The sequence below is a fragment of the Haliotis asinina genome, chromosome 1, assembly GCF_037392515.1.
Source record: "Haliotis asinina isolate JCU_RB_2024 chromosome 1, JCU_Hal_asi_v2, whole genome shotgun sequence".
Taxonomy (NCBI): Eukaryota; Metazoa; Mollusca; class Gastropoda; order Lepetellida; family Haliotidae; genus Haliotis; species Haliotis asinina.
This window is the reverse complement of record NC_090280.1, coordinates 99,650,866-99,674,604: the sequence shown is the minus strand read 5'-3', so window position 1 is coordinate 99,674,604 and position 23,739 is coordinate 99,650,866. Positions and strand designations below refer to the sequence as shown.

Genomic DNA, 23,739 nt, shown 5'->3' with positions numbered 1-23,739 from the left:
TTTCATATTTGGTACAAATTTAAAAAAAAACATTGTCTTGTTTTAAGATCGTTTTGTTGACTTTTGTAGAGATTGGAATGACAGACTTCCCATTTTTTTTAAGTCACATTCATGAAATTTTTCTGAGGATCCATAAAACAAAAGACCATCATAGGGAATATTACAAGCAGACGTGCATCATCTTGCATGTTTCAGATCAGTAATAACAACTTCATCTTTTGAGTCCATCACTTTCAAACAATATGTTTAGTTACTTCTCAAACCAGTCTTGACATAGCTGCACAAGACAGTATTTCCGTTCTATTTCTGACACTACATTAGCCCTTAACCATGTTTGCTAGACTCTGACATCTGGCTAGTGGCTCATACTTGTGAATTACAGTAAGTCTGTATTCTTATACAGTGTGTAAGATGTATTCTTTTGGACATTGTTTCCACTAATCAGTTACCGCCATTGATGCTGTCGAGTGTATTGCACTTGCTCAGCAACCACCAGAAGTTTTGAGGATGTTATCTGCAGCTGGTCGATCAGTAGGAATGCCAGGCATTGCAACAGTTATCTCCCCTTGTTTTTCTCCCAAGGTTTACTAACACCTTTAAGATCACGACCTGTGACGTATGTCATAAGCAGATGTTTCTGGGCTATAAGTGTAAAGACTGCAAGTAAGACAATGAAGTCACTGGTATCACTAGAGATCATTATCGTCATAGCATACTCACTCCCTCACTTACTCAAGTAGCCAAGTTCCACCTCAAACTTGCCTCACTGCCAGGACATAGAAAGGGAGCTAGTTTATGTTGGATATTCACTACCATTATCTATTACAGTGTACCTTTCCTTCTTACTGAGTAACACAAATCCTAATAAATTTTGCAAAATCTGCCATGATGAGGAAGTAAACCGATCATGACATTTGTTAAATATGCATAAAACCAGTAAAAGAACTTCTTGATCATCTTATGAAGTTTGAGCCAGGAAAACCTTTTTGAGTGTTTGGGTATGGTTTGATTAAAGTGACTATACCTTGTGAGTGTCTATGGCAGAGCATGGTTTGTGGGTGGAATGTGGTTCGTGGGCGTTGGTAACTGACTCTGTAAAGTGCTGTACTCTCCGTAGGTCCCAGCTAGCTACCACACCAGGGCAATAGCCTGCAGGAGCAGATTCTAGCTTATTAACCTGTCCTTTTGGAGTGTTCAAAAAATGAAGATTATGTTAAGCATTGTTAATGTCGCATTTGTCGTGTCTTGACGAGATCACCTGTCCTGAACATCTCTTGAATATCTCTGATATCCGGTGTGTCAGATCTCTATTATATTGTGACTTTTACTCTCCATACAGCACCTTTGTTTTGTATGTCATTTATATGAAGCGACATAAAAAATGTCGATCTAGTCAAATTCAGTGCAATGTCATGATTAAAACATGCAGGCAGACCAGACCTCAACTTTGCCTTCAATCGCAAATGACAATTTTCACCCTGTTTCCAGAAAAAGAAAACAAAATCTTCAAAACTTTAAGCATTTGGGTTCCAAAATATCATTACATTTTAGTATTTTTTTTGTCATGGAAGATAAACTTGGTACACTGGATTATGTAATCATCTGGCTATAACTCCTTGTAACAACAAATATGAATGTGACGGTCCCCCTTGACTCATTAATAAGTGCTTCATCTTATCTGATTTCCTGGAGAGTTCTTATGTATTTTTGTACCCTGTGAAATCAGTGAAACTGTATATGAAGCTGGCATCTTTGTTGTCAGACTTGGGACTGAATGCTGGTAGCTAGCTGGGGCTGAACATGGTGACCCGCTCACCCAACATTGTCACTGACTTCTACTACCAAGTGTATATTCATGTTTTCATCAAGACAAACATCAGTGAAGCATCTCACTGGGTCGTCCAGATTGAGCCTATTTACAAATGAATAGTATCACTGTAAATATGAGATATACGAATGAACAGTATTACTGTAAATATGAGATTTATACCTGCACCAGTCTTGTGAAGATTGTTGCAGGTACTTTGGATGGTTGTGTAATGCAACAAGGAAGAGAAGCCAGTGACTCCCCTCCCCTCATCACCCTGCCCTCCTGAACTAGATACTAGGTGGGGGTCCTCCTGCCCTCTTCCTTCTAGACATTGCCTGACTGTGGTCCATGCTGTATGATCGTCTGTCCGTCAGTCTGCCTGTCAGTCTGTCCTTCACATTTCAGCCTGTAGATATAGCTTAGACATGCAATTCACATTGACAGTCAGCAGTGGACATGTGCTTCAGGTCTTGTCATTCCTCATACATTTAGTTTCAAGTTTGGAGATTTCTTTTTTTCATTGAATAGATTCAGTGAATCATAGAGTGTTATACCTAATGTAACAGGTGGTACAACATTCAGATTGTATCACTATGCAATTTGTGATGAAACTGTACGTTATGCAACATATTTATGTTGGCTGGATAGACATGATCAAGCAACCCCACTGTGACTGCCTCTGTTGACTGCCTGACTCATCCACTAACAACTTTCCAGCCGTCCCTGCTTCCCACATCATGTTCTGTTGACTGCACTCAATAAGAGCTCTTTTGACTGCACTCAAATCGACCTCCATTGAGTGTTTTCAACCAAAAGCTCTGGTGGCAGCTTTCAGCTGGAGCTCTGTTGACTGCTGTCAATTAGAGCTCTGGTGACAGCTGTGAGCAAGAGCTCTTTTGAGTGCTCTCAACACCAACATCTCTGGTGACTGCGATCAGCAAGAGTTCTGTTGATGGCTTTTGACCAAAGCCCTGTTGACTTCTCTCAAATACCTCCCTCACTAGCCTCTCTTACCAGTAGCTTGCCATGATACATGCGGACAGACTCCTCTCACACTAGCGTCTGCCAGATAGTCATCCGTCCGCTAGCAAGGTGTCTAGACTCTGTTGGTTGATCAGTTATCAGGGTTAGAAACGAACCTGGACTTCAGCCCACTTTGCACAAGAGGCTGAGGCTGAGGCTAACAGGCAGGGTGTAACATCTACCCTGGTAAGGTGTATGCTTTGTTTCTTTCTTTAGATTTAACTCCAGCTTTGTGTTTGCTCCCTGTGATATTTGCGCTACCATAATCCTAAGGGGAAAAGTTTGTAAATATTGCAAGTAAGTATCACCAATGGTCAGGCCAGCGTCATATCTTGCTGGGTAGTCAGCAGTTTTGGTAACAGGATCACTGTTGATTGGTTTGCTGTTGAAATGTACCCTGCTACCAAACAATCTATGGAATTGTAGCTAGATTTTCTTGCTGTATTGAAATAAATTGCATCAGAATCAAACGCATTGGAAAACATATTTTTTTTGTGTGTGTGTTTTCCTCTTTTTTTTCTTTTTTTTTAGGGGGGTGAGGGTTATTTTTGTTTGTTTTTTTATGTGTTTTTTTATATATATTTTATTTAACAAATTCATCTTCATTGCAAATTAATGTCATTTGTCAAGATAAACTGATGGAGATTTGTACACTAATGCACTGTTTTGTACACAGGGTACATTCAATGGTGAAGAGATTGAGAGTGACCCTTTCAGTTTTATCGATTCGCTTGGGGTTGAACCCATTTGAGCTGAGTTTCTGTTTGGTTGAATTGATCCCGATTTCATTTGTTTTGTTTTTTTAATACCTTAACCCAGTTTTATTACTCTTAGGTTCAGTTAACTATTTTATGACTTTAACAGATATTGAATAGATTTGTTTGGAATCACCAGTCACCGAGTCCTAACTTTGGTTGCATTATTTACTGGGGTTTCATCCTTAACTAACATGTAATACTGGCAACTATACCTTGATATTATCTTGCATGCTCAACCATGTATTCCCACTTTCTAATCAGATTTTATTTTTGTTTATTTCACGGTGTAAAAGATTAAACAAATTATATTTGATTGAATATATTTGCTTGAAGTTTCACTTTCCAAGACTTTGATTATGTTATGACTACGTATTGGAAAGTCATGAAAGACCATTGAAAAGGAATGTTGAGATGAGTCCATATTAAAGGTATCTGAATGTGTGAGTGTGATAACTGCCACAAATCACAGCCCCATCTTCAATCCAGTGTCCTCAGTCCACTGTCCTCTGTCCTCTGTCCCTGTCCTCTGTCCCCTGACCCCAACAAGCTCTGCATGGTATAGTACTTGTGTCTCCTACATCTGTAGTAAAGTGGAGATAACTCTGGTTTGTATCTGGCGTGTTGTGCTGTGGTTGACTGGTCTCCCTGTAGACGTGCCTAAATGTTACCAATATTTCACTGAGATATATGTAAGTATTAAAGCTACCATTAGATGTTTGTCTGAATATTTCAGTGTGCAGTAGTAAACTCATCATATGGATATTTAACCAATAATTGCAACACAGTATTAACTTATTTTGTTTTGGTTTTTTTTCAAATATATCTTTTCTGTGTCATGTTCAAATGTGTTATTTTCATTTTTAATTTAGGAAACTTGATTGTGAATTTTGTTTGGTTTATTTGTTTAGTTTTATGATGAAGTTACTTTGGCACAGTATATATAGTATGTATGGTAAGGTGAAGATGATAATGACGCTTAGGGTTAAAAGTGGACCTTGGCAGTCTATGCTTGTCATAAGAGCTGTTGGATCCTTTGGTCAGGTGCCCAGAGCGGGTTATTAGCGTGTCATTGTACCACATAGTATGGGTGATAGCTTGCAACATCAGTCACTAGATTGTCTGGTCTTATAGTTGAAGTATTGCTGAGTGCAGTTTAAAGCAACATTCTGGAATGACAATTTTTGGGGACATTTAATGAGCAGCAGTTTCAAGACAGTTGTTCGATTTATTGTCATCCTTGAGAATTTTGTTCAGACACTTGGTCCTTGGTGTTTGCCTTCAGAGGCAAAGTAGTAATGTAGTGTTTAGACTGGCAATTGTAAGTCTTGGTGTGTTGAGTGCCAATTGTATGTCCTTGGGCATCAATGGGTATGGCATGGTGCCATTACAGCCATTCATTGGATTATTTGATTCCAGATTACCTGTGGCTGCTGTGGTATAGATGAAATAATGTTGATTATCATGGCTTCATAACAATTAGTCACTCATTTGGTACCAGGGGAAATATTGTCTCAGTTGTCTGAATGTCAAAGCTTTAGCCTACTCAGGAATATAATTATGTAGGTATTGTGTAGATATACAGTTATTATAAAGTTTGATATGTTTTGTTTTTTTGTTTGTTTTGGGTTTTTTCAGCATGAAATTATCCATCATGTTAAAATAGTTATTTTTTTTATTTTGATCTTATCATTTTGTAAGTAATTTTGAAATACGCTTATATGTTTGTTTTAGTTTCAAACATTTCTCATTAAAAATAGGAGCAATTGTTCTCAGAGATATTTGCTTGCTCATGCTTACTACATAGATATATCGCCAGGTTAAATGTTGAATAATGTGTTTATTATATACTTGTTAAGTTATGTCATCTATGTATATTCTAATGAAGATTTCTTTGTCAGGAAAAAATTTCATCGTGACTGTGCTAGTAAAGCCAGACCGACATGTGGTCTCACTGATGACTATGTAGATGCAATCATAGGATTAACAGGTAGGTCTGGATGTACCTTGCATTCTTTGGTTTTGTGCTGCAAAATAGTGGGCCCTTGTACTCTGGTGTTGTATGCTGTCAAGGAGCCAGAATGGAACAGACCCCCAGTAACCCATGTTTGTCATTGCAATGGGTTTTGTAAGGAGTTATAGTCCTACAGTCCATGTAGCCAGTGCTTTTATGTCTGTGAACAATATGGTATGGTGTGTAGCATAAAGCTTGACTCCAAGGTTATGGTTGGGAAAGTGAGACCCAAGACTGCTCAAGGGCTTACTTTCCCAACCATAACCGAGGCGGAGTGCTTTAAAATACATGTGAACAGTCAATGATGGATAATGAGATGATCATGTAATGAAGCTACATAACAGTAACTGAAGCGCTAGTAAAATCAATTTAGTGACAGTAGGCTTAACTATAAATAAATAATTCAACCTTGGTGTCTTTGTCGACCTGTATAGGAGAAGGGGAGTTACAATCATTGTAGCGCTAAGATCGCTTTGTGCAAGTGGGCCCAGGCCGTGAGGTAGAGTCGCCACTAAGTAATCTGGAACAAGCAGATCTAGTCCTGCTGGGGAGAATATTTGGACATTACAGCTGATCTTTGATGATATTTTTTAGTTGATTTCAAACACATATCATCTGAACAAAAACATTGATGTAAATATTTAGTTAGATATCTGGTGACAAGCAGCCTTTAGGTTTATAATGTGCTGTAAAGAATCAGAATCAGTCCCCTATTTGTGACAGTTGAACTGAATAAGTCCTCAGAACCCTGTGCATAGTTTCAGGTGAATATTGAGGCAATGGTTATAGAAAATAGCGAATTTGTGAAAATATGTAAGTATTTTTTAGTGTTGGTGGGTCATTCCTCCCCAAAGAAAAAAATTGTTAATGAGAAGAAAAAGGATTTTGTGACTTCTACATCAGGAACACTCCGAAATGCTTTCCAGCTAGGTGTTATGCCTAGCTTCCTAACAAACTGAAGTACACCATCATTCTAACACATACAGGTATTTCAGAATTGGTTTTGCTAATATTGAAGATTGAGGTCAATTCTTTTGTAATTTATGTTACCTCACTTAGTCATGGACATGCCTTTGGCTGAAGGTCAGCAGAGATGTTCCTTAAGTACCACAATGCTGCTTGTTTCAGGCACTGACCATATGCCAGACTCCAGCTCCAACACATCATCCTGCAACTCTTCAACTCCTTCATCCCCTGCTCTCATCTCATCGGGCACAGTCACATCACCATCTCCTGCACCATCCCCCAACATCTCAATACAGTTCCAGTTCCCAGGTGAGACCTCCCCAACATTTCAATACAATTCCCAGGTGAGCTAACCTCTGCCCCCAACCCCCTTCCCAACTTGTTAATACAGTTCCTGACATTTCAATACGATCCCCTGGTGAGTACCACTCAACAGTTCCAGGTCCCAGGTGAGTTTTTCCCAACTTCTAAGAACATTTGCAGTTCCAAGGTAAGTACTCCCTTTCTCTTCATTGTTTGGCTTGTGTTATAAGTGTGTTATCTTGTGTTACAGAGGTGCCTGATAGTATCACTGCCAGTCTCCCGATGGACTACACCATGAGCAGTGACCACAGGGCATATGAGTAAGTCATCCTTGACGAAGTCAGCTCTCTTCTTTCCTCCTCTGACCCAACTGGTTATTTCATATTCCTTGTACAACTTGGATTCACACTTTGTGAATTTGTAATGTGAGCACAGTTTCATACTCTAAATAAACAGTAATGCTTTAGACCTAAGGACTGCATGACATTGATGACAGTTTTTATTTTCACAGTGACATCGTCAACACCAATACTTCCAACGATAGTGATAAGACTCTTGTAGATGTAAGTATCAGAAGAAACTAGCCAGATTAATGTGGTGTCAAAGTCTCCAATATTCATATGGATGTTAAAAGTAGTTTTCAGTGGATATGAGTTACAAGTAGTGTTAGTCAAAAGAGCTGACCTATGACTCAGTTGGCCATGCTTGATGACTGATGTAATTAGGGGAGGTGGTGTAGCCTTGTGGTTAAGATGTTCACTCATCATGCCGAAGACCTGAGTTCGATTCCCTACATGGATACAATGCATGAAACACATCTCAGGGGTCCCCTGCTGTGATATTGCTGGAATATTGCTGAAAGTGGTGTAAAGACTCTAGGATATGTTTCAGGATTTTCTTCCATGATTGTGATTGAATTGATGATATATTTCAGAGTACCGGTAACCCCATTGATAGGACCCTGCTAGACCGAGTAGACTCTATGGACAGTCAGGATGATCTAGGACATGCGTGGAACAGGCAGAACAGTGTAAGTAGACACACAGTAGACTGGGATGTAAGTAGCCAGGGTGGATTTCATCGACAGTCAGGATGATCTAGGACATGCATGAAACAGGCTGAACAGTGTAAATAGACACACAGTAGACAGAGGCATAAGTGCCAGGTAGAAAGGGTGGACTCTATGGACAGTCAGCATGATCTAGGACATGCATGAAACAGGCTGAACAGTGTAAGTAGACACAAAGGAGACAGGTGTAAGTACAAGGTAGACAGGGTGACTCTATGGACAGTCAGGATGATCTAGGACATGCACGGAACAGGCAGAACAGTGTAAGCTAACACAGAGGAGACTTGGGTGTAAGTACACGACTCTGTTGACTCTCAACACTGGTGTTCTGAGTCAAGCAAGTTTTCTTGAGGACAAGTTAAATTCTGTTAATAGTGTTTGTTTCGTTTAGGTTTTTTTTTTTTTTTTTTTTTGTTGTTTGGTTTTTGGGTTTGCGAGAGTACCAAATTTATTCATCTCCATGAGACTTCAGATCACCTCTAAGCAAAAGCAGTAGCCTAACTAGTTGCGCAATGAAGTAAGCTTTTAATACCCTTTTTGGTTGGGACAATTGTTTCTAGTAGAGTTCCAGCAGCTCCTGCAGATTTGTTTCCCGTTTTTTCCCTGTTACTGTGCCTCAGGACCAATAACAAGTCCTGATTGTCCTCTTGCTACAGCCCTATATGTACTCTGTGTGTTGTATTGTTGATGTGTTGTTGGTTGGGTCTTGCAGTTGTCTGTGGCCATGAAGGAGTGGGACATCCCATATGAAGAGCTCCAGTTTACAGAGTCCATAGGCAGGGGTCGACTAGGCACAGTGTTCAAGTAGGTACTTTACCTGGAGTCTCACCAGTGTAGGCCATGTTGATGATGTTGCTACATGCTAAACCTATACAAGTCATGTCAGAACAGGCCACCATCTTTGTATTAACATCTCGAGTATTAACATTTCAGTACATATTTATACAGATCTGTAAATCTACACAACTGATGACTAGTTAAGTAGGCTGCTCAAATTCTTGATTAATTAATTAACTTGATTTTTAAATTCATTCTTAAAATTATGTACTCATGGGCCTGACCAAGGATGTAATAACTTTTCCCCCTCAAGAAACTGACCTGCTGTGGAGCTGAAATACAGTTTAAACTGGTGTGTAACACACACACATTTCCTTAACTACCATTAAACTGAACTTACTCATTGCTCACTCATTCTCTTTATTTGATCTTCAGTCATCCATGCTTGTTTATGAGGCTAGTACCCGTGAAGATCAGGGTTAGATGTGATCTTCAGTAACCCTTGCTTTTCTTTGAGGCAATTAACAAGACCTTGTGGTCATTCAGGCTTGCTCCCTGGGGTTGACACGACATTGCAGAGCCCCACATAAGGGCCATATCGGCATATGTACAGATAAAAAATATGCACTATATGTTAGGAATTAATTCAGAAACATAGCAGATGTGCACCACAGCAATGTTGTACAGTCTTTGAATCATTTATGGACGTGTTTATCTGAAAAAGTATTGTTTTATTGTCTATTGATCTGTTTGCACAATCGTAACAATGTTGTGGTGCAAATATGAAATGAAACACAAGATTACTGACACTCCATTAAATTGAATTCTGTTCTCTAAATGTAGTCTTTAGTTCTTTTTCAGAAAAAGTCCTCCTTGGGGTACATATAAGAATTTTTATGTCCATTAAAAATCCCTACGACAATTGTAACTATTTTGATAATAACATATTTACAAAACAAAAAACTCGACTAGAAAGACGTGCATGGTCCATTTAGATAGTGTTTGTGCTATCTACCTACGGAATTATGAGTGAGAAAGAGTCAGCTACTGTATGTATGGTTCCTTTTCTTTCGCACTGGGGTTAGTTGGAATTTCTTGGCTGAAATTTTCATTCATAAATTGTAACTTTGCCGGTCGGGTCCTATCTTCCTGTCATGTGGCTGGCAAGATGGCAGCCTTTATGGCTTGTTTTTAGTGCAGGAAGTGTTTTGCTTGCGTCTCACCTATTCCTGCAGGTTTCATGTTAGTACGTTTTTACATTCATATGTTGGTTTCAAGACTTTGTCTTTTTCATAGCATTACGCAATTATATGTCGGTCCCTGCTTCGTCAGACAATACCACAGGGTCTCTGCGCCCTGGTTCTTCGGAGAGCCATGGGTAGGTCGATTTGGACTACTCGGCTCTTCTGGATCCATTGTCCTTGTTGACGGGTCCCTCGTGCAATGAGGTCACCGACAACCTAACTGGAGGTTCGCGAACACCGGCTCGCCGCCTGTCTCCGTTCCGCTGAGTGTACCAGGGGTCCCTGTTTTGGCAGCGGATCCCACGGGGTGTCAGCGCCATGGTTCTTCAGTGAGCCAAGGGTAAGTTGATTTGGACAACTCCAAATAATACTGCCGTAATACTGCCGCAGATGGTCATCCCTTCGGACGCCCCCGATCCCGCAGAGTTTCGTCTTCCTGGTGAAGCGTTTACTCCGTGCAGGGTAGCGGAGATCCAGCTGTGCATAGTAGCTTCGCTCATTAGCAAAATTGTTTATACTATTCAGTATTCTGTTGCGTTGCAGCTTGCAGTTTGATCTCCCGGAGCTCAACCACCGCTGCTCAATGGGATAGGATGCTCTATTTGACTTTCCTGTTGTCGACGAGTACATCTATGCCTCGATCACGCTTGGAGGGTCATTTGTGCAATGTACAAGGCAGCTTCTCAGTAAGCAGACCTCCTGAGCCCGTAATTGTCCCGTTGCAAGCGGCAGTTTCTCTGCTGTCAGCTGGGACATATTGCCTTTTGCCCGAAGTACCTGTGGGTGGCCGCCTCCCATTATTCCTTCGGAAATGGGAGAGTCACGTCCAATCCCTGGGTCCTGTCCACACTCGCAGATGGCCTCCTACCACAGTGGAAGCGAGAGACGCCTCCTTTTTGCCGGGATTCGCTGCACTCCAGTGACCGGAAAAGGTGACAATCCCCGCTTCCTTGATCCAGTCCTATCTGGACAAGGTGGCTATAGAGATTATTCCGTTGGGCCAGGAGATTATGGGGTTCTACTCCATTTATATCCTGGTTACCAAATACGGAAGATTCAGGCCCATTGTAAATCTCAAGTGTCTGAAGAGCATAACAGAGGTGCCGTTCAAGATGGAGACACTGGATCAGGCAGGGGATTGTCTCCCGTCAATTGACCTCAAAAACACATGCCTCCATGTACCGATGCATTCTGAGTTCAGGAAATACCTCAGGTTTCCTGTCAACAGGGGTTTATCAGTTTCGTGTGCTCCCCTTTGGCTTCTCCACGGCTCCAAGGGTGTTCACCAAACTCATGCTAGTACCAGCTCAGGTCGCCAGGGCACAGGGAAACTTTTGTTTCCCACACCTGGACGACTGGATCCCCAGGGCGCTTTCCCAACACTTAAGTCAAGAATCCACATGATGATCCATGGATATTCTCAAAAGGTTAGGTATCAGTCTTTAAAAATCGGAACTGGTGCTGACACAGGAACTGGTTTTCATGGGGTCAAGGTTTGAGACAACCCGTGGGTTGGTTTCTCTGTCCGAAGAGCACATTACCAAGGTACAGGGCATAGTTTTACATTTTCTGCAGTTTCCCGAGCTCTCAGCAAGAACTTGGCTTCAGTTGCTATGCAACATGGTGGCGACAGTGGACATAGTTTTGCGTGCACATCTGACAATGTGTCCCATTCAGCAGGCGTTGGCACAGCACTAGTCCCACTTGGAGAGCTACGAGAAGAATCTGGCTATTCCCAACTGGGGAGCCTTCCAGCTCCCCATGAGTGGTTGCTTGATCGGGAGATATTCTGGATTTTCTCCCAGTTGTTTGGGTCGTTCTGTTTGCCTCTGGGGTGACAAATCAGATTCCTGTGTTTTGTTCTTTCAGATCCGAGAGCGATTGCTGGGGACACCTCCCAGCTGGACTGGACGGACAGGGTGTTGTGGGCGTTTCCACCACTTTCCCTGCTTTCCAAAGTCCTCTCTCAGCTTGCCACCCAACCAGCGCGGTTACAAGTGCTGCTTGTACCTCTGTGGTCGTCTCAATGATGGTGCCCGGTAATACTCAGGTCGCTAGTGCAGCCGCCTGTACTATTACCACGGCAACCAAACCTACTATCCCAAAACGGCCAGCCACACCCCAATCCTGGATTCAGTGGGTGGCCGGGCTACTGTCCAGAATCGCTTCCAAGCGAGCAGAATTCCGGCATCAGTTGTAGGCATAATTCTGGCTTCGTGGAGGGACCCCACAAATGTATAGTATGAGGACAGATGGGCCTGTTATACACGCTGATGTGGAAATAGAGGGATTTTCGATCCCTTAGTTGAAGTGTTGGAGTTTTTACAGTCCCGATTAGAATCTGGCTTAAGCCGCTTCTACTATTAGAGGCTACTCCACTGCTATTTCAGCCTTCCACATAACCATCGAGGGTGCCTTGTTGGGACAAAAAACCCTGGCACAGCGTTTTCTTGCAGGTGTGGACAGACTGCGTCCGGTTGTTAGACGGACAAGTCTTGCATGGGATTTGTCTAAAGTATTGTAATTTTGCCCACTCTCGTTTATGCTTGTATGTGTACCCCAAGGAGGACATTCTTCAAAGAACTGGAAACATCTACAGGTTTTCCAGTGCTCCTGTATTGAAAAAATAAAGAGTACATACTCCTGATTTTGAAAAATTATCAGGAGACCTGTCATTGTATTCCAGTTACTCATGATGTCAGTCACTGAGTTGCTGGTCCAGAGGCCTTTATTTACAGAACGCCACCATTCATCTGGAAAATTGGATGCTTGATTGGCATTATTGAAGATGTTGTTTGATGAATATGGAGATTTTTATGGGTTTTATCGTCACTTTTACTCTTGAATGAAAAAGATGATGTAACCCAGAAGAATCATTATGTTCAGCTGGGAAATTGCTAAGTGCATTGTTAAACATCCAACTAAAACGAACTATAGAAACACTTTTTGCTTTTTACTGTGCCTGATAGCACATGTCTGCATTGCAGGGGTCAGTGGCATGGAGACGTGGCCATCAAATTATTAGACATGGGTAACGAGGCGGACAATCAGGCACAGTTAGCGGCTTTTAAATTAGAGGTGAGATATATTGATTCACATTAACAGATAACTTTATGGGTTATTGAGTTATGTAATTGCTTTAGTTCATCTCATTTGGGTATCCTAATTTTTCTTTGAGTAACCAAAAAATTGTAACCACCTCACTCAAACTCAGTTTGCCATTGTCCAATAATTGTAAAATTATAAATTTTATACAAGTTTTAATGTTGGTGTAGACGTCTTTGTTATCTATGAACGATCTGTAATACGGGAAACGATAAGGAGGACAGCAAGTTGGCAAGATCAAGTTGAGATTTGTGTGTATGCATGTAAGATCAAATTTATTTAGCACTTCAAGCGTACTTGCACACAAAAGATATAATAGGAATTGATACAGAGATGGAAACCATTAGAATTTTGGAAGAATTATTATGATACTTTTGGTTTGAACCTATTCAAGTCAGGCATTCTGCAGCTGAGAATACTTAAGGTTTTATGTTCATATTTCAGTGTAAATGTTATGTTCTGTATATTCCGATAGCAAAATATTCTTTGGCAGATTGGTGTCATTATTCTCTTTGTATGGTAGTTTCCTTGTAGAGTATTTTTGAAGACTATATTTTGTCTGACTTTGTCTCCAAAACAAAATAAACTGTATGTCGAAATGATTGATTTTCCTTTATTTTCAGATTGCATTATTAAGGAAAACACGTCATGAAAATTTAGTTTTATTTATGGGAGCTTGTATGAAGCCTCCAAGACTAGCCATAGTGACTAGGTGAGTTGTTCCCTTTGATGATCATTAGTTTCTGGGATGTGATGCCATTTTTTGTATCCCAGGGTCAGGACCCGTGAAGATCCAGGGTAGAATAGGCCTTCAGCCACCCATCTTTGCCATGAAGGGCGACTATGCTTGTCGTAAGAGGCGACTGACAGGATTGGGTGGTCAGGCTCGCTGACTTGTTTGGCACATGTCATCAGTTCCTAATTGCGCAGATCAATGCTCATGTTGTTGATCATTGGATTGTCTGGTCCAGACTCAATTATTTACAGACCGCCGCGGTGTAAAACTAAAGTCACTAAGTCACTCACTCACTCACACTCACTCACTCATTTATTTACTCACTCTCTCCTAGGGTCAGTCCTAGGGTATACCTAGTAAAGGAAATTGTAGACTAGGGTAGCCTAATGGTTAAAGCAATGGCTCATCATTTGGACATGGGTACACCGTGTGAAGCCCATGTCTCTTGTCCCCTGCCATGATATTGTTGGAATATTGCTGAAAGCGGCATCAAACCATGCTCTCTCTCTCTCTCTCTCTCTCTCTCTCTCTCTCTCTCTCTCTGAAATTGTTGGAATATTGCTGAAAGCGGCATTAAACCATGCTCACTCACTCACTCACTCCTGAGGGCAATGGCTTAAACATCACATACAGTCAGTGAAAACATATCTTAAAAGCATCTTCTGTCTTGAAAGCAAGGTAGGTGTTGAACCACCTGATTTGATACAGGCTTCCAAAACACACTCACAAACAACATATTTAGCACAAACTGAGGGGTCCGGTGGAAATCTGTTCATGGTGACACCATCACCTGGGAGCATGTGACGGCAACACGACTAGGCATGTCTTTGTTGATGTTGGGAAATCAACAAATTGACAAGCTTGTTACACATTTTATATCCAACTAACTGAAAATCCTTCCTCACATGACGTCACTACAGGGCTCTGGCAACAGTTACGTAACCTGTTTGTAGTTTCGTTGATGAGCGAGAGTGAAGCAGACCACTTTGGGGCAACTTTTAATCACTTGGTATTAATTAACTACAGATTTTTAAAGAATGAATTTGATGGTCTGCTTAAGACTAAGCATAAGTCTTTCATATGTAATGGGAGTACAAAATGTGTGAGTTCATCGTTCTTTAAGGGACCATTAGTTTAGTGGGATTTATGTTGTGTAAGGAATGAATGAAATCTGTAACAATCTCACTAAAAGTTCAAATCAGAAAAAAGCCTGAAGTTACTCCTTTATTTTTCCGTAGCCATAAAACTGTGCATTTTGTTTACTTTTCTGTAAATTATCCAAACTGATTTCCAACTGGACCAATTATTTCATTGGACAGATGAACCTGTTTAAGTTTGTTGATGTTTCCATAGTAATTCTATTTATTCCAATTTCAGTTTTTGTAAGGGAGAGACACTGTACAGTATTATCCACACCAAGAAAGAGGTCTATAAACTGAATAAAGCGATGATCGCTGCTTCTCAAGTAGCTCAGGTCAGTAGCCAACGGAAGGAGGCTATCACAGTAGCTTCTCAAATAGCTCAGGTCAGTAGCCAGCTGAACAAATCCATGAGTGTTGCATCATGTCCCAGTAGCTCAGGTCAGTAACCAACTGAACAAATCCACGAGTGTTGCATCATGTCCCAGTTAACAGCCTACTTAACAAAACCATGAGTGTGAAATCATGCCCCTGTAGCTTTGGTAGACTTTGGTTTAGAGGACTAAACAAATCCCTGAGTGTGACATTGTGTTCTTGTAACTCAAGTTAGTAGCTGACCGAACAAATCCATGAATGTGAAATCATGTCCCAGTAGCATGGGTCAGTAGCCTAATTAACAAATCCATGAGTGTGAAATCTTGGCCCAGTAACTTGGAGCAGTAGCCGACTAAACAAATCCATGAGTATGAGATCAAGGTCCAATAGCTTGGGTCAGTAGCCTACTTAACAAATCCATAAGTGTGGCAGAATTGGCTTTGGTCAGTAGCTGACTGAACAAGCGTGTCAGCCTGTCCCTAAAGCTTAACCAAGTACCCCTCTAAACCAATCCCTCACAGAAGCTTTTTATCAGTAACTAAGACCAGTAGCCATCCAAATAACTTTTTAAGGAACAGCGTGTTAACTATTCTGTGATTTGTCTGATGAAGGTCAATCTGATTTACCCCATTAAGGCATGTTCTCAAAACTGTGTGTAGCAGAAAGAAGAACTAACATTTGATTTCATTGAGATTTGGCTATTCAGTGGTATATCTTTGTTTAGGACAGAATATGTCGTCAGTCAGCTCTTCAGTCTTTACAATACAATTCTTTAAAAAGTGAAACAAAAACATTGTTATAACCTGCTACATACACCTATGAAGAATAGGTTTAGAACTGGTCTTCAGTAACCAGTAACCCATGCTTGCCTTAAGAAGCAACTAATGGGATCGTGTGCTCTGGCTCACTGACTTGGTTCACATATGTATTCATTGTATTCCAATTGAGCAAGTGATTGATGCTCATCCTGTTGATCACAGGATTGTCTGATCCAGAACTGATACTTTACAGACCACCGACATATAGCTGGAATAGTGCTGAGTGAGGCTTTAAACAACAAAGAAAAATAAAACCTGTTACATACAATTTTCCAGAACATTTAGCATGTCAAACAACAATTAGTGCAAGACTAGTTACAACAAAAACATTGAGACAATCCCAACCCCGTGATAACAAATGGGTTTATTACCTCAGTTGTGCTGGAATACATCCCTGACAGTGTTATGTCATTATTTGAAGATTATTTCATCAGTCTGTCTTTTCCAGGGCATGGGGTACCTTCACGCTAAAGGCATCGTCCACAAAGATCTGAGATCAAAAAATATTTTCTTGGACAGTGGTAAAGTGGTCATCACTGACTTCGGCCTCTTTAATGTAACCAAAATTTGTAGAGGCAACAGGTGAGTAGGGTGCTGTTGTACAGGATTCATTGTTCAGTCCTAGTGAGACTGTTTGACACTGTGATATTAGCAACACAAGGAATATTTTCAAAAAATATTGTGGGTGTTCATCAAATCAGATGGTTTTATGGCCACTGTTAAAAATTACCCATTATATCCCGCCATGTCAAGCAGAATGTGGTAGAAATGGAAATGGGAGATGCTGGCCACCTTTGCATAGGTGCTGACATTTGAAGCAGAAATCATAGATTTTGAGGATACCCAAGGGAGACAACTCTGCAACTATGCTGGTCATGAGAGGCAACGGAAGAGATCTGGGTCTTCTTTCACGAAGCCACCTTTACTAAGGTTAACCTTAAACTTAAACCTTAAACCATTTTATAACATTGCACTGCTTTATGAAAGGAGTCCCAGATGGCCAGACCTAGTTGATGTCAACTTCTCTGACAGCATGGATCACTGATCATGATATTGCTCATTTGATTGTTAAGAAGTAACTGGAATATTGCTGAATTGAATGTTCAACAGTTAAGGAAGCAGCTGTTGAAAGCTGAAAGTGTAGATGGCATCACTGTTGTATTCCTAGTAGTTAGATGTGGTGACAAATGGTTAGATGTGATGACAAAAACGTTAGTGGTAGTATAATGTGCAAAGGATGAAGCTTGTAAGACAATTATGGTCGTAAGAGGCCATATGTGCAGGTTGAGATATGCCTTGTCTCATAGTTTGTGACAGTGCGAATAGGGTTTCATTTTGAACAAGTGTGCATTCTGTTGAAGAAAATCTGGTGAGAGTCAGTAAAGGATTTCTTCAAAGGGTTTAGCCTACAGTCACACTTCCCAGTATACGTGACTGACTTACACATATTATTTCCCATATGACATGCACTGAAAATCTGGGTTAGATATGATCTTCGAGAAGATACCCATACGCACAGGCATTTTAACAGGATTGGGTTGTCAAACTCACTGATGCAAGTCTTTTTATAATAATTGTGTAAATCAGTGCTTATGACATCAATAACCAGACTCTAATACCTGCAGAACCCCATCATATTTCTGTAATATTGCTGAAAGGGAGCATTTAACCATAAAGAAACGAGCTAAACCTATTCCTCTGGGCCTAGATTTTCAAAGTTTCTTAGCACTAAGGTAGTCGTTTGTGCCATACATTAACATTAACCTGGGAAGAACTGGTTAGAACTAGTCTTCAGTAACCTATTATTGTCGTAAAAAGAGACTAACAGGATCTGGTGGTCAGGCTCATTGAATTAATTAATACATGTCATCAGTTCCCTTATGGCATAGATCAATGTTTATGCCATTGATCACTGGATCATCTGATCGAGACTTGATTATTTAGATACTGCTGCCATATAGCTGGAGTATTGCCGAAACAGTGTGAAACTAAACTCACTCTCTATTCCTCTGATCTAGGAAGGAGGACTGGCTGAGAGTGCCCCCAGGATGGCTGTGTTACCTCGCACCAGAGATAATCCGCGAGCTTCATGCCAGGCAGAACCCTAATACTGAACTGCCGTTTACTGTGAGATCAGACATATATGCATTCGGAACTGTGTGGTATGAACTGCTGTGTGGGGAGTGGCCATTCAGAAACCACCCCGCAGAAACCATCATCTGGCAAGTAGGAAGGGGGATGAAGCAGTCACTCAGTAGCGTCAACGCCCCCAGGGAAGTCAAGGTAATTATAATTAATCTGCACACAACAGCATGTTTTGATTAAAAAAATGAACAGATTACATGACTCGATTTAGTGCTTTGTTACTTGCACTGGTGCAACCCAGTGTTACAATATGCAACCTAGTTATTTGTCTAACCTCAAATACTCAACAGCTCATGCTGTAATCACTGGATTATCTGGTCATTTATTTACAGTAATTACTTTGGTGAAGTAATTACTTTGTACTAAAGAATCTGAAGAATATTGCTTCATAAGTTTAGGAACATACTACATTTTAAGGAAACAAATGCTACCACAATGGTTATCAGGGGAAACGTATAGACTTCAACTTCTGTCAAAGAGGTACGCAATATTTTTGTCAGTTAAAAAAATAATTTAGTATTTTTACCTCATTTGAAGACTGGTTAGCATTCTCTAGACGGACTTCCCAGATGTTGATAGGGTAGCCTAATGGTTAGAAGATCTACTGATCATGCTGAAGACGCATGTTTGATTCCCCACAGGGGTACAATGTATGATGCCCATTTCTGGTGTCCCCACAGCAATATTACTGATATATTACTTGCTAGAACAATATACATGTGTAAGGGTAAAACCATAGTCACTCACTCAATCATGATTCACCTCCAGCTTGTTTCAGTAGGCCTTGTCGTCTCAATTATTTGATTGCTATTCAGAACTGATGTGCTGAATTGTCGTGTTGCAGGACATCCTGATGTCATGTTGGCAGTTCAAACACCCTGAGCGCCCTGACTTCAGCCAGGTAGCCAAGGCACTGGATAGAATACCAAAGAACCGCCTCATTCGGAGTCCATCACACCCAATACAGTTCTCACGGAGCACAGAGGGAATCTTCAGTGCTTGAGCAAGTGTATTGGACATTGAAGTGATCCAGCCAGCAAATCGATGGCCAAGACAATTTCGGGATGATCCTACTGTGATCCATAACCCAGGGACCTGACTATTGATCCATTATTTTATTGTGTGCAGTGAGTCATATGATCATTTTCAGGCTTGATCAAGCGATCATTGTACAGTGTGATCATGTGGTTACAGTCTGGTCATGTGTCTGTTGTACTGTGAGGTCATGTGATCATAGTACAGAATGATCCTGTGACAATACAGGGCTTGGTCATGTGAGAATGTAAAGTATGGTCTTGTGATCAGCTGTTGGCAGACCCCGGCAGAACAGGTGCTCTATCTCAATGCAGACACTCCATGGCACTGAGAGTGATGTTTGTGTGGTGGACGTCATCAGTCCCACCAACAAGCCAGAAGACCGCTGACCAGAACAGTCTGCATATGTAGACTTTCCTCACACTGAGTCCGTTGCTTCATCCACATATTCTTCATTCAGGAGTGTATGATGTCATCCCATGTCATGCAAGGTCAGAGTGTCAAGAGTGCCTCAGGCTAGAGTGAGTGAAATGTGTGGCGTCATTTTGGATAACGAGGATGTTTGATGTAGGAACGTTTAGTGTTGTGTTTGAGTGAGTATGTCTGTCATGAATGTGGGATGTGTCCATTGTGCTACATTGAACCCTGTCGTCACATCTCCTCTTCGTCATCAGTGTCATTGTTATCATTATTGTTATCATCATCAACATGGTTATCATTGTTGTCATGTTTTATGCCATGCATTTTTCAGCATTGACATTTTGAGTGTGATATTTTTTATGCTTAAACAAATCATGAAAATTTTATTGACACATAAATCTTTAGGCATATTATGTGTAAGCCTTTTATCTACCAGACTTTTATGTGATTACATCATTTCCTAGACAGACTAGATTAGTGTGAACCAGTGGCATTAAAGTCAGATCTTTCACTCAAATGTAATATCTCCCTGTGTGAATAAGTCACAATACTTGAGCAAATTTTAAACGCCCCGAAATCAAAATAGTGTGATCTTGTCCAATCTCTTGTTGGCTCTGGAAAAATTGTTTGGATTTGGATGGAGTTCAGTTGGTGTTTATGTCATATTACTCCCATCGAAATCCTGAGTGATTGGAATTTCCACAATAAAATGTTTCAGTCTATATTATTTACATCTGGAACTGTCCATTCAATTTAGCATGCAGAATTCAGCCTTGCTTGTAGTCATTTGAACTGTTTAGAAGTCTGAACACTGATTTTTTTGATAGGCTGAGGTGTTTTTAGTTGTTTATTCCCAGGTATCTTCTGAGAGTGAGGGATCTGAATTTAATGAGACTGTCTGTGAACATTACTGTTGAGCTCCACCATAGTTTATGACTAGTACATTTTATACATCACAGAACAGTGTCAGCCATGAAGGAGTGTGCTTGTTGCAACTCTCCATTTGACATTTTGTCATTTTAGCAGAACAAAACTGTATCATCAATTCATTTATCTTGAAATTCCTGGACAACCCATAGACAAGCGTTTAGTTCAGACTGTTAGCTGAGATAAAAAACATTAAGTTGGTGCTGAGCATCGGAACAAATATCTGATCAAGATGTTGTGATCTTGCTAAACGATAATCTTTATTTTTATTTCCATTGAAAACGGAGATGGAAGAACGATTCAGCTGATGATGTTGTCAGCTGTTGGATGCTGGGCTGCTGGAGTCCTCTGTGATTGGTTGGAAGTAGATGCAGTGTCAGACTATCATGTGATATATTCCCTGTGTGGTGCTGCCAGGCGACACTCCCACACTGGCCCAGCCAGCGGGATGCAGGCACTCTCACTATGTCCTATGTACATATACTTAAGTGTAGACAGGGAATGTACTTCAGTAGACAAAGAATGTACTCCAGAGTGGATGAGGAATTTACCACAGTAGACAAAGAATGTACTTCAGTAGACAAAGAATGTCCAGAGTAGACTGGGAATGTACCTCAGTAGATGAAGAATGTACTTCAAAGTAGACAGTGAATGTTGTTCAGCATCGACAAAGAATGTCCTTCAGTAGACAAAGAATGTACTTCATGGAAGACAAGAAATGTACTTCAAAGTAGACAAGAAATGTACTTCAAAGTAGACAAGGAACGTACTTCAGAGTAGACAATTAATGTACGTCAGTAGACAGGGATTGTACTTCAGAGTAGACCAGGGAAGTGGTTTTGGATACACATTGTGATATGCAGGTCTTGCAGTGACTTGTATCATATATGATACTCACATTCAGGTCAAAAAGCATGGAAACCCCTTCTCTGCAGATATTTCAGACCAGCCTTCAAATGAAAGCTACTTGTTGTGCATGCTCTCTGTAGCTTTATCCAGTTGTGAACTTGAAATACCAAATACAATTAATTTCACAATATTTGACTATCAGTAAACAATTAGAAAGTATTAGAACTAGTGTATCATCTTGTATCAATACAGATAAAATACATCATGTATCACTGGTGTATCATTTCACTTCAAGTTTACAAATGTCCTTATGTAACTTTGAAGATGTTAAATGTTTGAAGTGTATCTCAGTGTAACCTATGCCACAGACTAGTAGGTAGTCATTCTGGACAAAATGTAATAAAAAGTAACATAGTGATCACAGGATCTAATTTGATGACAAATTACAAGTTAGTAACTGTTCCAGTCATTGATGTAGCTGTGTTACATGTGTAGCATGTGAGAGTATCTGTATCCCAGTGCTGGAGCAGAAGCGGAGTTCCCAGTCAGATGAACACGTCTCCCCCTAAGCTGTGATATTGGAGTGGTAACAGTCACAATGGGCTAGCAGCATCTTTGCTATATTTGTATCAGCTGATGTAAAACAAAATAATTCAATGTAAAGCGAAGTTTGATGACCATTCTAAATGCATCAAGTTTTGCAAGCTTCGGTGCAACTTGGTGCCAGACAGCTGTATTATGTCTGTATATGTTGGTTATGAGTCATGATTGTTTCTGTATGTGAGTGTATGATGATCCTGCCAGCACTTCGTCCCTTCCACCACAGGCTAATACACCCTCTACTTCGATCAACATTCTAGGAAACATCACCATCTTCGTACTAATATATCGCAGCTTGTACACATTGATAAGTACAGATGTAACAATTCTCTTTTAGTTCTTTAACAGGTTGCTTTTTGTTTTGTTATTTTTTTGCCAGTTCTGAGCCGATTCCTGTGTTGATTCTTAATCCATTTTGAAAAGTAAACTTAACTATATTTTTTTTAAAACACAGGCTGATCACAACATGGTGTTGCATGTTTTACAATATCACCTTGTTTAACAATATGCCTAGATTGACCAGTCATACAAATGTAAGACCGGTTCACAGTTGCAAATTCTTGTTAGCTTGGCTTAATTTAACGTGAAGAATGTCAAATGGCACAATTTTTTATCATGAAATATCAGGGCTTGGATGTAGTGGTGTGTGCAAGACGTTAATGAATCTTGACAGATCTAGTACCCCTATCATACGAAGGAACAGCTGCCCACAATAAGTTAGGGATATTGGTATTTTTGTGATTGATACCTTATCAAAGTGTCAATAAATATATATATATATCACTATTATTGGTTTCAAAATTTACATATATCCCTAGGTGTATTTGTCTAGAAGAGTAACACTTCATACTTTCTCTGTTGTACAGGACTTTGTGATCAGTTTTGTGAGAAAGTAGACATACTGAGAGTGACACATATACAATGTACCAGAGTTTCTTTTTGACATATGCTGAGCATGCAGGATGTGTTTTCAGGAACAATAGATTTTTAAGCTGGTATCAGTCTGTTGACTTTCGGTTCCTCGAGATGTTGTCCCATGGTTGACTGTTACCATGGTTACGGTATTAGCGCCTGTGGTGGTTGTGGGAAAAGCGTTGGCCAGGGCATATCGTGAGGGTATGCATGTATGAAGGTATGTCCTTACTTTGAGCTTTCCTTAACACGCCCGTTAATACAGGGATGTCAAAACATATCTGACGATTCCACGTAGGAACAGATCATTCACATAGTCGACAGTTTAGCTCAAAATGTGATACTTTGTTTTCATTAAAAGTGAAACGTTTTTTTTGTTATGGGTTTAAAAAATTGTTTAAAAAAAGAACCAGGAGATTATTTTAACATCAGTGATGTTTATGATTTTTTGGTCATAGGACAGGGATGTATAGAGATTTTTCACCCTATCTCAAAGGCAAATGTGGAAAATATTTGTTAAATTAGTTGTTTTAAAGTATGTAGTTTAATAAATTCAGAAGAAGAATGGCAATTTTGTTTCCGCTTTTGGACACTGAGTCCTTTAAACTTAATGGTCCTCCTAATTTGGATATAGCGTATTGCTATGTCCATGTGAAGGCAAGCTGTTTTCTATGTGCTATCTGGATGGGGTACAGCTGTTTTGATATCCTGGTATGG

At 40.3% G+C, this 23,739-nt stretch overlaps 1 protein-coding gene across 3 annotated transcripts in view; it reads left to right on the top strand.

Annotated features, from left to right (window-relative positions):
- The window catches only part of LOC137256520 (kinase suppressor of Ras 2-like), a 37,840-nt gene extending 17,698 nt beyond the window's left edge, over positions 1-20,142 (top strand). For 2 of the 3 annotated variants that reach the window (XM_067794381.1, XM_067794364.1), the window contains exons 7-19: positions 583-663; positions 5,490-5,578; positions 6,731-6,877; positions 7,122-7,191; positions 7,383-7,434; positions 7,806-7,901; positions 8,653-8,744; positions 12,949-13,039; positions 13,690-13,778; positions 15,180-15,276; positions 16,583-16,716; positions 18,153-18,417; positions 19,124-20,142. In XM_067794381.1, coding sequence (XP_067650482.1) covers positions 583-663; positions 5,490-5,578; positions 6,731-6,877; positions 7,122-7,191; positions 7,383-7,434; positions 7,806-7,901; positions 8,653-8,744; positions 12,949-13,039; positions 13,690-13,778; positions 15,180-15,276; positions 16,583-16,716; positions 18,153-18,417; positions 19,124-19,282 — 1,462 coding nt within the window. In that variant the 3' untranslated portion in view covers positions 19,283-20,142. Of the gene's footprint in view, positions 1-582; positions 664-3,049; positions 3,131-5,489; positions 5,579-6,730; positions 6,878-7,121; positions 7,192-7,382; positions 7,435-7,805; positions 7,902-8,652; positions 8,745-12,948; positions 13,040-13,689; positions 13,779-15,179; positions 15,277-16,582; positions 16,717-18,152; positions 18,418-19,123 lie in introns of all 3 variants that reach the window. The other variant, XM_067794372.1, reaches the window with a different exon arrangement.
- The last annotated feature ends 3,597 nt before the right edge of the window (positions 20,143-23,739 follow it).